The following is a 12854-nucleotide window of genomic DNA, read 5'->3' as shown; positions in this document are numbered from 1 at the left end:
GGTGACAATGTTCATCTGTCACCCGGAGCCTGGCACAGGGCGGGTGCTCGGTGAATCTGAGTGCAGGAGGGCCTGTATGGAAGCAAGGGCACATCTCAGGAAGGACCCAGGAGGGCTTGAGTCCTTAGGGGTGTGGCAGGGGTGGCTGCCAAGAATGAAGGAAGGTGTGTTTCTCCATCTTCCTTCCACTGCCCTAGGGCTGAGGGGTGGGACAGTGCTGAGCTGCTGCGGGGAGCCCCAGGGACCAGTCCGCCTGGAGATCTGCTGGGGCTGCCTTTCCTGCTGCGCCTCCCGCCAGCCAGCTCTGGTTGCCATGGAGCCTGGAGGCGGTTGCCACGGAGACCGACGTGCGAGGACCAGCCAATCAGTGCGGAGCTGCTGTGCCAGCTCACCTCTTGGATGGAGGCACCAGGCTGGGCGGGGGACCCCGACCCTGGCACTGAGAGCCGGGAGTTTGAGCCGGGGGACTGCGTCACTGCCTCCCCCAAAGCGCCCTGCCCCCCCTCCCAGAACCTCCGACCACCCCCCTCCCCCGGCCCTGCACCCAGAATTCTGGCAACCCTCCGCCTTCTCCCAACTGGGCTGAGGGGTGAGGCCTCCGGCTGGGCCTGAACCTGTCTCCTGTTGGTGGGGGGAAGGGAGGAGCGCTGCGGGAAAGGCAGGGCCGTGCACCGCGGGAGGAGGGTGCAGTCGGGCTAGGGTATGGGGAGGCAGCGAAGCCTGGTCATCCCCTCCCGCCCGCACGCCCGCACCCCCGCCCCCCGCCCTCGCGCACCGCAGTGCCTGGCGCGCCCGCGCACGCTCACTCCTGGCGCCGGGCGGGCGGGGCGGCTCTGACGTCACCCGCTGACACCCCCGTCAACCCCGGCCGAGGGGCGGTGGCCGCGCAGGCTCCGCGGGACGGACTCACGGTCAGACAGGGGACGGAGGCACGGGCGCACGGCCAGGCCATGCCCGGGGAAGCTGCCCGCGCCGAGCTGCTGCTGCCGGAGGCGGGCGGGCCGGGGCCCCGCACAGGTGAGGCCGCGGGGCTCCCCTGCCTGCGTGTATCTCCACCGCCCCTCTCTCGTCCCCGTCCCTGTTCCCTCTCCACCCCTCTCTCTCTCAGTCCCTGTATCATCTCCATCCCCGTTCCCTCTCCGTGCCCCACTCTCCGCCCCGTTCTCTCTACGTCCCTCTCGCTCCCTGTCCTTCTCCAGCCCTCTGCCTTCTCCAGCCCTCGCCCCACCTCGCCGTCCCCTTCTTTCCTTTGCCCCTCTGTGCACCTGAATCCTGGCCCACCTCTGACCCCACTCAGGACTGCGGGGAAGGGTGGGGTGGAGCAGGGATGTCCTCCAGGAGCCAGAAGCGACTGGGGGGCCTGGGAGTGTCCTGGGACTCTGTGTGCTCCAAGCTTTCCTGGGCTGGGTCCCCCACCACAACCCTGCCCCGCCCCGCATCTTCCCATTGTCTGAGCAGAGCAGCGGGCCTGGAGGGCCCATCAGCTCTGGAGGAGAGGTTGTGAGTTGTCAACTGCATCCTGGTCGCTAGGGATGCACGGAGCAGGGCGCCTGTCTCCCAGATGCTTGAGAACCCCCTCGGGGCTGGTGACTGTTCCTGGCTCAGGAGGGAGGAGCAGGACTCCAGCGGGAGCCTGGGGAAGCCAGAGGTGCCGGTTGGGGTCTGGGAGGTGGGAGGCCCTGGGGGAGCACGGTCTGAGGACCAGTGGTCCTGGAGTGCAGACTCGCGAATCCTTGGAGAGGCTAAGTCAGCAAGTCCGTGGACGCTGAAGGGATCTGTCTGGGCCTGGGAAGACCAGCCAGGATGGGCCGACCGGAGGTCAGCCATGTGTGGCTCTGGGAGGGCCAAGGGCACCTTGCTGTAGGTGAGCAGTCACCTGGGGATGAAACCAGCGCTGGGTCCAGGGGTCGTAATAAAGAGGGTCGGGGCTGGGACTCCCCAGACCCAGACACTCAGCTGATTCTGCTTGGACTGTTTGATGACCTTGAATGAGTCACAAAAACCCTTGACCTCTGGCTTCCCTTCCTCTGTCCCCTTAGCCCAGCTCCACCCTCCACCTGCCACTGGGCCCTGGAGTCCAGTGCCAAGAGCCCGGTCTCCAGCACCCAGCCCCTCCAGCCACACCCACCTCTAGGGGTTAGGTGTTCATCACACCCCAGTGAACCCAAAGGACCCCCTTCTCAGGACCCTCTGGCCATGCCAGCACCCTAGCAGTGTGGCCCGAGGGTTCTGCTACTACTGCAGCAGATACGCAGCCCGGGGAGGGGGCTGTCCCTTCATAAGCTTCGCCTCGAATCCTGGCAGATACTTCGCGTTGCAGGCAGAAAGCTGAGGCACGGATGTGCTTGTGGGTGGTCATGGGGGCAGGAACCCTCCAGAGAACATGGCTGGGGCCTGGGCAGCCCCTGTCCACTGCCAGGGGACCCACTCAAATGTTCCTGGCAGAGGGAGCCAGCCCCGCCAGACCTGTGTGGCGACTGTCACTGTGCACTGTGGAGACTCAGCTGGATGCTCTCATGACCCCCAGAGCCCACAGCCCCCCTACAGCCGAATGCAGGGCAGGGCGGGGCCCTCTCTGTGCTCCCCCGGATGGCCAGCAGCACTGCCAGCATGGCCCCCTGGCCCCAGCCTGAGCTGGGACACCCTGCCTGAGGACAGGCATGCCATGGCCCCTGCCTCCCCTCCTCCGTGTGCCAGCGCTGTGGACAGGGTGGGGCGGAGCCCAGTGAGACCCTGGCAGGTTAGCCTCAGGTACAGGCAGCAAGGGAAGGAGAGAGCTGAGGCAGAGAGGCAAGACCTTCACTTCACAGCAGGCGTAAGACCTGGAATGTTCCAGAGCTGAGCAGAGAGCAGGCCTCCTGCTCCCTGGGGACTCGCTGACCTGGGAGGTCATGAGAAGGCCGACAAGCCTGGCGAGGAGGCATAGATTACGTGCAGGGAGGCAGCACGCCAGTGTCCAAGGAGACAGGAGCTGGTCTCATCTTCACCGAGCATCTCAGAGAAAAGCCAGACCCCAAGCTGTTCACTGTGGTCAGAACTCTTGGAAATCCTCCCCCAGGAGCAGCAATTCCCTTTCCCTCTCCTTTCAGCCAACACCCACCCCCATGGGGCCCCAGCCTGGTCTCAACTTCCATCTGAGGGAGGAATGGCTGCGGCCTGGGAGCTGATTCTCAGGGAAGATGCAGGCTCATCTCACACCCTTGTCTCTCCACAGATCCGTCCTGCGATGCGGCTGAGGCTACCACCCCGAGAGGGGACGGGCTGGAGCACTGTGCCCTGACCCCTGGGCCCAGCGCCCTGGCCCTCACGTTCCTGCCCAGCAAACCGGGTGCCCGGCCCCCGCCCGAGGGAGCCAGCTGGGATGCGGGGCCGGGCCAGGCCCCCTCGGCCTGGGCGGTCCCAGCAGAGGGCGGCCCCAGCCCAGGGTCCCCTGAGGTTCGATCCCCAGAAGGTCCTCTCCCAGCCTCCCTGGAGCCCCGGATTGTGATGGGCGAGGAGACGTGTCGGGCGCCCCCACTGCCCGGGGCAACCCTGCCAGAGCTCAGGGACTGGGAGGGTGGGCACGCCAGCCTGAACCCACCCCCCGAGTTGTGTTCTCAGGGTGACCCTCCTGTGCCTTTCCCTGCCCCAGAGTCTGATTCCTTCTTCACACCTCCTTCCACCCCCACCGAGACAGCCTCTACCCTGCTCCCTGGCCCCGGGCCCCGCAGGGACAGCAGGGACAGCAGGGACATCCGGGATGCCCAGGCTGAGCTGGGGGACTCGCCGCCAGCCTCACCCTCAGGCTCCTACGTCACGGCGGACGGGGACAGCTGGGCCTCGTCCCCATCCTGTTCCCTGAGCCTGAAGGCCCTGGCTGAAGGGCTGGACGTGCCCTCGGGCTGGGGCTTCTCCCCACCGGGGTCCATGGCGGACGAGAGGGAGCCACCCCTGCCCGAGCCCCTGGACACGTCTTCAGAGTCCAGCCTCTCGGAGGACAGCAGTTCTTCCTGGGGCCAGGAGGGCCACTTTTTTGAGCTGGACTTCCTGGCCAACGACCCAATGATCCCTGCTTCCCTCCTGCCCTTCCAGGGCAGCCTGATCTTCCAGGTGGAGGCCGTGGAGGTGACGCCGCTGCCCCCTGAGGTGGAGGAGGAGGAGGAGCAGGAGGAGGAGCAGAAGGAGGAGCAGGAGGAGGGCGAGGCGGCCCCCGCCCCCAGAGGGGACCTGGCCGGGGAGGGCGAGGACGACAGCACGTTTGCCTCATCCCTGCAGTCGCTGTCCGACCTCTCCATCACCGAGGGCATGGATGAGGCCTTCGCCTTCCGGGATGACACCTCGGCTGCCTCCTCGGACCCCGACTCGGCCTCCTACGCAGGGGCTGATGATGAGAGGCTATACAGCGGGGAGCCCCATGCACAGCCCGCCGCCCTGCTCCAAGGCAGCCTTGGTGAGGCCACCACCTGGGGCCTGGAGCCCACTTCTGGGGTGTCCGAGGGGGAAACCAGTCGAGCTGCCAAGAGGCAGGAAACCAACTCCGAAATAACTTGGCTGGGTCCCGCTTCAGGCCAGACGTCCACTGCTGCTCTGGCCCCTCACGCCCTGCAGGAAGCCCCAGGCTTCGCTGGGACGACCGCTCACACCTGGGATGAAGAGGCAGACTCCACGACAGGACCAGCACCTGTTGCCGCAATCACGCCTCAGCCCCCGCAGGATGGAGACAGCGCTGCCTTAGGCCCAGAGCCCTGGACTTCTAAGGGAGAGGCGGAACTCAGCGCTCTGCAAAACCTGAAGAAAGAAGCAGGCCACGGGTTTGCCACTGCAGCCAGCTCTGAGACTCAGCAGGATGAAGTGGACCTGATGGCATCCATGCCCCTGCAGGATGCAGCCCTCCCCTCGGTCCAGGGATCTGCCTCCGAGGCCAGTCCTGAACCCCAGCCAGAAGAAATGGACATGACAGCATCCCTGCCCCTGAAGGTTGCAGCCTTCCCTTCGGCCCAGGAATCTGCCCCCGAGGCCAGTCCTGAACCCCAGGCAGTGGAAGTGGACATGACAGCATCCCTGCCCCCGAAGGATGCAGCCCTCCCCTTGGTCCAGGGATCTGCCTATGAGGCCAGTCCTGAACCCCAGCCAGAAAAAGTGGACCTGATGGCATCCTTGCCCCTGCAGGATGCAGCCTTCCCCTCAGTCCTGGGATCTGCCTCTGAGGCCAGTCCTGAACCCCAGCCAGAAGAAATGGACATGACAGCATCCCTGCCCCTGAAGGTTGCAGCCTTCCCTTCGGCCCAGGAATCTGCCCCCGAGGCCAGTCCTGAACCCCAGGCAGTGGAAGTGGACATGACAGCATCCCTGCCCCCGAAGGATGCAGCCTTCCCCTTGGTCCAGGGATCAGCCTATGAGGCCAGTCCTGAACCCCAGCCAGAAGAAGTGGACCTGATGGCATCCTTGCCCCTGCAGGATGCAGCCTTCCCCTCAGTCCTGGGATCTGCCTCTGAGGCCAGTCCTGAACCCCAGCCAGAAGAAATGGACATGACAGCATCCCTGCCCCTGAAGGTTGCAGCCTTCCCTTCGGCCCAGGAATCTGCCCCCGAGGCCAGTCCTGAACCCCAGGCAGTGGAAGTGGACATGACAGCATCCCTGCCCCCGAAGGATGCAGCCCTCCCCTTGGTCCAGGGATCTGCCTATGAGGCCAGTCCTGAACCCCAGCCAGAAGAAGTGGACCTGATGGCATCCTTGCCCCTGCAGGATGCAGCCTTCCCCTCAGTCCTGGGATCTGCCTCTGAGGCCAGTCCTGAACCCCAGCCAGAAGAAATGGACATGACAGCATCCCTGCCCCTGAAGGATGCAGCCTTCCCTTCAGCCCAGGAATCTGCCTCCGAGGCCAGTCCTGAACCCCAGGCAGTAGAAGTGGGCATGACAGCATCCCTGCCCCCGAAGGATGCAGCCCTCCCCTTGGTCCAGGGATCAGCCTATGAGGCCAGTCCTGAACCCCAGACAGAAGAAATGGACATGACAGCATCCCTGCCCCTGCAGGATGCAGCCTCCCTTTCAGTCCTGGGATCTGCCTCCGAGGCCAGTCCTGAACCCCAGCCAGAAGAAATGGACCTGATGGCATCCCCGCCCTTGAAGGATGCAGCCTTCCCCTCAGGCCAGGAATCTGCTGCCAAGGCTAGTCCTGAACCCCAGCCAGAAGAAATGGACATGACAACATCTCTGCCCCCAAAGGATGCAGCCCTCCCCTTGATCCAGGGATCTGCCTCTGAGGCCAGTCCTGAACCCCAGACAGAAGAAATGGACATGACAGCATCCCTGCCCCCGAAGGATGCAGCCTTCCCCTTGGTCCAGGAATCAGACTATGAGGCCAGTCCTGAACCCCAGCCAGAAGAAGTGGACATGACAGCATCCCTGCCCCCGAAGGATGCAGCCCTCCCCGTGATCCAGGGATCTGCCTCTGAGGCCAGTCCTGAACCCCAGACAGAAGAAATGGACATGACAGCATCCCTGCCCCTGCAGGATGCAGCCTTCCTCTCAGCCCAGGAATCTGCCTCCGAGGCCAGTCCTGAACCCCAGGCAGTAGAAGTGGACCTGACAGCATCCCTGCCCCTGAAGGATGTAGCCCTCCCTTCGGCCCAGGAATCTGCCTCCGAGGCCAGTCCTGAACCCCAGGCAGTAGAAGTGGACATGACAGCATCCCTGCCCCCGAAGGATGCAGCCCTCCTCTTGGTCCAGGGATCTGCCTCCGAGGCCAGTCCTGAACCCCAGGCAGTAGAAGTGGACCTGACAGCATCCCTGCCCCCAAAGGATGCAGCCCTCCCGTTGGTCCAGGGATCTGCCTCCGAGGCCAGTCCTGAACCCCAGGCAGTAGAAGTGGACCTGTCAGCATCCCTGCCCCCGAAGGATGCAGCCCTCCCCTCAGTCCAGGGATCTGCCCCCGGGGCCAGTCCTGACCAGGCAGTGGAAGTGGACATGACAGCATCCCTGCCCCCGAAGGATGCAGTCCTCCCCTCGGTCCAGGGATCTGCCTCCGAGGCCAGTCCTGAACCCCAGACAGTAGAAGTGGACATGACAGCATCTCTGCCCCTGAAGGTTGCAGCCTTCCCTTCAGCCCAGGAATCTGCCTCTGAGGCCAGTCCTGAACCCCAGCCAGAAGAAATAGACCTGATGGCATCCCCACCCTTGAAGGATGCAGCCTTCCCTTCAGCCCAGGAATCTGACTCAGAGGCCAGTCCTGAACCCCAGGCAATAGAAGTGGACCTGACAGCATCATTGTCCCTGCAGGATGCAGCCCTTCCCTCTGGCCAAGGATCTACCTCCGAGGCCAGTCCTGAACCCCAGGCAGTAGAAGTGGACCTGACAGCATCATTGTCCCTGCAGGATGCAGCCCTCCCCTCGGTCCAGGGATCTGCCTCCGAGGCCAGTCCTGAACCCCAGGCAGTAGAAGTGGACATCACAGCATCCCTCACCCTGAAGGATGCAACCGTCCCTTCAGTCCAGGAATCTGCCTCTGAGGCCAGTCCTGAACCCCAGCCAATAGAAGTGGACCTGACAGCATCATTGTCCCTGCAGGATGCAGCCCTTCCCTCTGGCCAAGGATCTGCCTCTGAGACCAGTCTTGAATCTCAGCCAGTAGAAGTGGACCTGACAGCATCATTGTCCCTGCAGGATGCAGCCCTTCCCTCTGGCCAAGGATCTGCCCCCGAGGCCAGTCCTGAACCCCAGGCAGTGGAAGTGGACATGACAGCATCTCTGCCCCTGAAGGATACAGCCCTCCCCTTGGTCCAAGGATCTGCCCCCGAGGCCAGTCCTGAACCCCAGGCAGTAGAAGTGGACCTGACAGCATCCCTGCCCCCAAAGGATGCAGCCCTCCCCTTGGTCCAGGGATCTGCCCCCGAGGCCAGTCCTGAACCCCAGGCAGTGGAAGTGGACATGACAGCCTCCCTGCCCCCGAAGGATGCAGCCCTCCCCTCTGACCAAGGATCTGCCTCCGAGGCCAGTCCTGAACCCCAGGTAGTAGAAGTGGACCTGACAGCATCATTGTCCCTGCAGGATGCAGCCCTTCCCTCTGGCCAAGGATCTGCCTCTGAGGCCAGTCCTGAGCCCCAGCGAGAAGAAGTGGACCTGATGGCATCCCTGAAGGGTGCAGGCCTCCCCTCGGTCCAGGGATCTGCCTCCGAGGTCGGTCCTGAAGCCCAGCCAGAAGAAATGGACCTGACAGCATCCCTGTTCCTGCAGGATGCAGCCCTCCCCTCTGGCCAAGGATCTGCTTCTGAGGCCAATCCTGAACCCCAGGCAGTAGAAGTGGACCTGACAGCATCATTGTCCCTGCAGGATGCAGCCCTTCTCTCTGGCCAAGGATCTGCCTCTGAGTCCAGTCCTGAACCCCAGCCAGAAGAAATGGACATGATGGCATCCCTGTCCCCAAAAGATACAGCCCTCCCCTCGGTCCAGGGATCTGTCTCCAAGGCCAGCCCTCAGGCCCTGCAGACTGATGCAGGCTGCACCTCAAGGAGCAAGCCTACGGTCACCACAGCCCAGCAGAAAGGAGGCAAGACCTTGGGACCGAGGCCAGAGTTTGAGGGAAAGGACCCAGACCACACAGGAGACCCAGACTCTCTGGCCCTGGGTCAGCCCCATCTGGATGGCCAGGAGCCAGCTGCAGACGGTCGGACACCCTGGGCCTCACAGGGAGATGCAGGCCCCTCCAAGCCTGCCACAGAGACCCCGGACACCTCTGAGCCTGCTGTGGAGACCCCAGATCCCTCAGAGCGTATCTCTACTGGGGAGGAAGCAGCCAAGGGTCTTTTGACACCTGAGCGGAGAACCTGTCCTGATGCCCGTGCGCGGGGAGGTGATGGAGCTGAGCCCAGCTCACTCCCAGAGGAGGCCCTAGGGGCTGAGGACCAAGGGAGTGGAGTCCTAGAGCCAGTGCCCCGGGATGCCGGGAGCAGCGGCCCAGAGGCCTGTCCTGCCACCTGCCTGGAGGTTGGCCAGGTGTGGCCCCCAAGCCTGGTGGAGGAGGGAAGGGCCACTCCCATAGCTGTGGCTTCAGAGTCTGGGCTGGGTTCCTGTTCAGAGTCTCCATCGAGGGCTGTGCCCAGGCTGGGAAGAGGCCGTCCCAAACATTCTGCCCCGACATCTCCACCGCCCTCGAGGCGGCTAGAGCGCGTGCCAGGCCCGGGCAGTGGAGAGCAATCACAGGCAGCACCTGGAGTTCTTGGCCCCTCTGCACCGCAGTCCCCAGGAAGCCCCGCTGGGGGCCTGTCCAGTACACCCCAAGACCGGAATCTGGGCCCTGAGCCTGTTGCTCTTGGTGTCCCCATGGAGACCATCCCACAGGCCGCAGCACCCCCTGCCCCCAGCCCTTGCCAGGGCCCCCGGGAAGCCTTGGTGGAGGGCGAGGAGCCCCTGGGCTCTCCAGGCCGCAAGCCACACCGGGCAAGAGCCCAGCGGGCGGTGGCTGCCTTCTCAGGGACCACAAACCCCTCTGGGGCCGGGCAGGTCAGCCTCCCGCCCCACTCTCCCCTCCTCGGCCCCAAGGCGGCCCCCCCTGGGGGCACCCATGCCAAAGACCTGGCCTTGAGGACCTCGCCCCCCTGCCAAGTGCCTCCTGGCTCTGCGACCCGGAGCCCAGCCGGCCCTCGAGGGCTCCCAGCTGCCGAGCAGCAGGATGACCAGGACAGTTTGGAAGAAGGTGAGGGGGATCCAAGCTGGAGCACTGCCCTGAGCAAGAGACCAGAGGTGGCAGGGTGGGTGGGCGGGCGGGGCCTCACTCCATGGTGCAGTCAGAGCTGCTTCCCCCGCCCGGCCGCCGTCCAGAAGGCGGAGGCCATCCTCACCCCACCCCTGTCCTCAGACTCACCACGGGCTCCCGGCTCCGGCCAGCACTCGGACAGCCACGGGGAGTCATCAGCTGAGCTGGAGGAGCAGGACCTCTCAGGACCGCAGACCTCGCAGTGCCCAGCCCAGGTGCCTGAGGAAGTGGGGAAGTGTTCCCCTGGGAGGGCTCCACATCCTGCCCTCAGGTGCTCAGACCCTCCTCTTCCTCAGGCCCCAGCAGGTGGCGCGAGCGAGGAGACCGTCGCCAAAGCCAAACAGAGTCGCAGTGAGAAGAAGGCCCGAAAGGTGGGCTGGGGGCCCGGCTGGGACCCTGCTCCCTCTAGGAGGGACCAGGTTGGCCAGACAACCCCACCCACCCCAGGACTGGTGCTGGGGGCATAAGGGGATGCCCTTGCACCCCACGGCCCCCAAGTGGGGGCCCTTGGGTAAATGCAGTAACTGGACACCCTGTGAAGTAACTGGGGCTGGGATGTCAGCTGAGATGTTCCCCTCACCCCCAGCCTGAGTCCGACGGCCTACTGTACACACAGGGGTAGGGGAGCCACCTGGGAGGACCCATGGAGGGCCCCCGGGAGTCAGTGGCAGAGCCCTTGTCCCCCTGGCAGCGTGCCACCTCCCCCTGGGCCTGCTCCTCCCTCCTCTGCCCCCGACTGGGGTCCCTGGGGCCGATGCCCAGGTCTGAGACCACTGTGCCCCCAGGCAATGTCCAAGCTGGGCTTACGACAGATCCAGGGGGTCACCAGGATCACCATCCAGAAGTCCAAGAACATCCTCTTTGTCATCGCCAAGCCAGACGTCTTTAAGAGCCCAGCTTCAGACACCTACGTGGTCTTTGGCGAGGCCAAGGTCTGATGGGCTGTGGGCGTGGGGGTGGGAGCCTTTGGGAAGGGGCTCCGCTGACAGCTGCTCCCTGTGCTGCAGATCGAGGACCTGTCCCAGCAAGTGCACAGAGCTGCTGCTGAGAAGTTCAAGGTGCCCTCGGAGCCCTCTGCCCTGGTCCCTGAGTCAGCACCTGGGCCGAGGGTGAGGCCGGCATGCGAGGAGGGCGAGGAGGAGGAGGAGGAGGACGAGGAGGTGAGGCCCAGCCTTGTGAAGGGGGCAGCTTTGCCCGAGGGCATCTCGGGGGGCCTCTGCCTGGGGGAGGGGGCCGCTCCCACACATCCCTGCTTGCCCCGCTCCAGGTGGATGAGGCAGGGCTGGAGCTCCGGGACATTGAGCTGGTGATGGCACAGGCCAACGTGTCAAGGGCCAAGGCTGTGCGGGCCCTGAGAGACAACCAGAGCGACATCGTCAACGCCATCATGGTGAGTGGCCAGGCCCCTTCGCAGACACGCTGCCCGGCTGCTGGCTCTGCTGGGGCCCCTCCCCCAAACGACCCTCTCTTTCTGCATTTCCTGCAGGAGCTGACAATGTAGCCGCTGACCAGTGACTTGGCTCCATCCCTGCCCCCTAACTCTGCTGCTCAATAAATGGGTGTTCCCTCATCGCCTCTCTGCCCCTCCAACTGCTCCCCAGGCGTAGGCTCTGGCTAAATGGATTTGAGGTGGCATGAAGATGCTTCCTGAAGCCATGCAGGCCCCTAAGAGGGTGGTGGTCCTTCCCTGTGTCCCAGAAGATGGTGGTCCATCCCCCCTGTCCCAGAGGGTGGCAGTACATCCCCTGCATCCCAGGGCACCTGACTCGCCCAAAGATTGCAGGCAGTCCAGTCACCTGGCTGTGACCCAAGGCACGGCCCTGGAAACTCTAGTTTCCAGAAGGAACTCCCAAGACACAGGGGCTTAGGAAGTTTCTGCAGGGGCACCTGAGCCAGGGGAGGTGCGAGAAGGCAGTGTTTGCTCAGGGGGTCAGCAGTTAATCCCCCAAAGTTCTTGGCCCCTCACTGCAGCCTGGTTCTAAGAGTCACCATCCTCTCCACGTCCTCTCCTCTCTTCTACAAAGTCCAGGGACCCGCAGGGTGGGGACCACATCCCAGGAAAGAAGAGGGAGACCAGGAGTGGGAGGTCATGTGCAGATGGAGGCCCTGGAGAGGAGCATTCCTGACCGTGCACAAGCACGCTGTGGGCTATAGGGGGCTGGCCTCCAGACTACATGGCACCTTTAGCTGTCCCAAATGCTTCCAGGGCAGGCTGATGTGCACACACATCTGGAGATCTACCGACTGTCTCCCTTACCATCACCTGGCCTGGGCCCACAACCAGCTTCTGGACAGCCAGGGTCAGAGCAAACTGTGGGACCCCACCTCATGTCCTGACCTGCCCCTTGTCAGGAGAGACCCTAAGGGACTGCAGACCCCTGCCTGGTTCCCACACGGCTGTGCCGCGAGCCCACGCCCCTGCCCTCCCTCCCAGAGGCTCAAATTCCCATCCTGCTGAGCGCAGGGCTTCCGGCTCACGCAGTCAGGGGGCTTGCAGGCCGAGGTGTCTTCTGGGTGACGAGGTTGTCCCAGACACAGGCCTTCTCGTGCCTGCACTGCAGATCCCCAGGCCCCAGCCTCCAACCCAGTGCCCCAACCTGGGGTCACCCACACTGCCTCCCCGCATCCCAAGGGCAGTAGGTGCCAAGCCTGGTGGGGGGGCCAAGGCCAAGGAGCTTGAAGGGGAGGGCACAGTTCCCCCACCAGCCTCCCTGATGACCTGGGGCCCCAGGCTTCCAGGTGATACACTCTCAGGGTGGGGATGGCACTTCTGGTGAAGGGGTGGTACACAGGGTCGCTATGGAGACCACCACTTTGGGGATGAGGCCTGGGAACAGGGGCCTTGGGCAAGGGGCTAGAGGACAGCTAGCGCCCCTCAGAGAGCCCGGTGCCCAGCTCCCAACAGCGACGGCCTGACACTCACGCCCACAAGGGCCTAGGGCACCCGCTCCCTGCCCTGTGTCCACAAAGCTATAGCCCAAATCAGGTCCCCGCTGTATGCAGAGCCCAGCCCGGGTTCCGACAGGCGGCCTAGGGGCCAGACCACTGTGTCCAGCCCTGGGCGAGTGGATCTGAGACACAGGCCAGAGTGGACACCCCGGCTCTTACCCTCATGGAGCAGAAA

At 64.3% G+C, this 12854-nt stretch overlaps 1 protein-coding gene across 1 annotated transcript; it reads left to right on the top strand.

Moving 5' to 3' along the window:
• The first annotated feature begins 867 nt into the window (after positions 1-867).
• On the top strand, positions 868-12797 carry NACAD (NAC alpha domain containing). The gene is made up of 8 exons (XM_031454572.2): positions 868-1017; positions 3215-9670; positions 9833-9945; positions 10027-10101; positions 10516-10662; positions 10738-10890; positions 10998-11120; positions 11217-12797. Exons 1-8 carry the CDS (start codon positions 951-953, stop codon positions 11229-11231), a joined length of 7149 nt encoding a protein of 2382 aa, XP_031310432.2. The 5' UTR covers positions 868-950; the 3' UTR covers positions 11232-12797.
• Positions 12798-12854: the final 57 nt, after the last annotated feature.

This window comes from Camelus dromedarius, chromosome 7 (assembly GCF_036321535.1).
Source record: "Camelus dromedarius isolate mCamDro1 chromosome 7, mCamDro1.pat, whole genome shotgun sequence".
In the NCBI taxonomy this organism is placed as follows: domain Eukaryota; kingdom Metazoa; phylum Chordata; class Mammalia; order Artiodactyla; family Camelidae; genus Camelus; species Camelus dromedarius.
The sequence above is the reverse complement of the archived record's forward strand: the minus strand, read 5'-3'. Positions and strand labels throughout refer to the sequence as shown.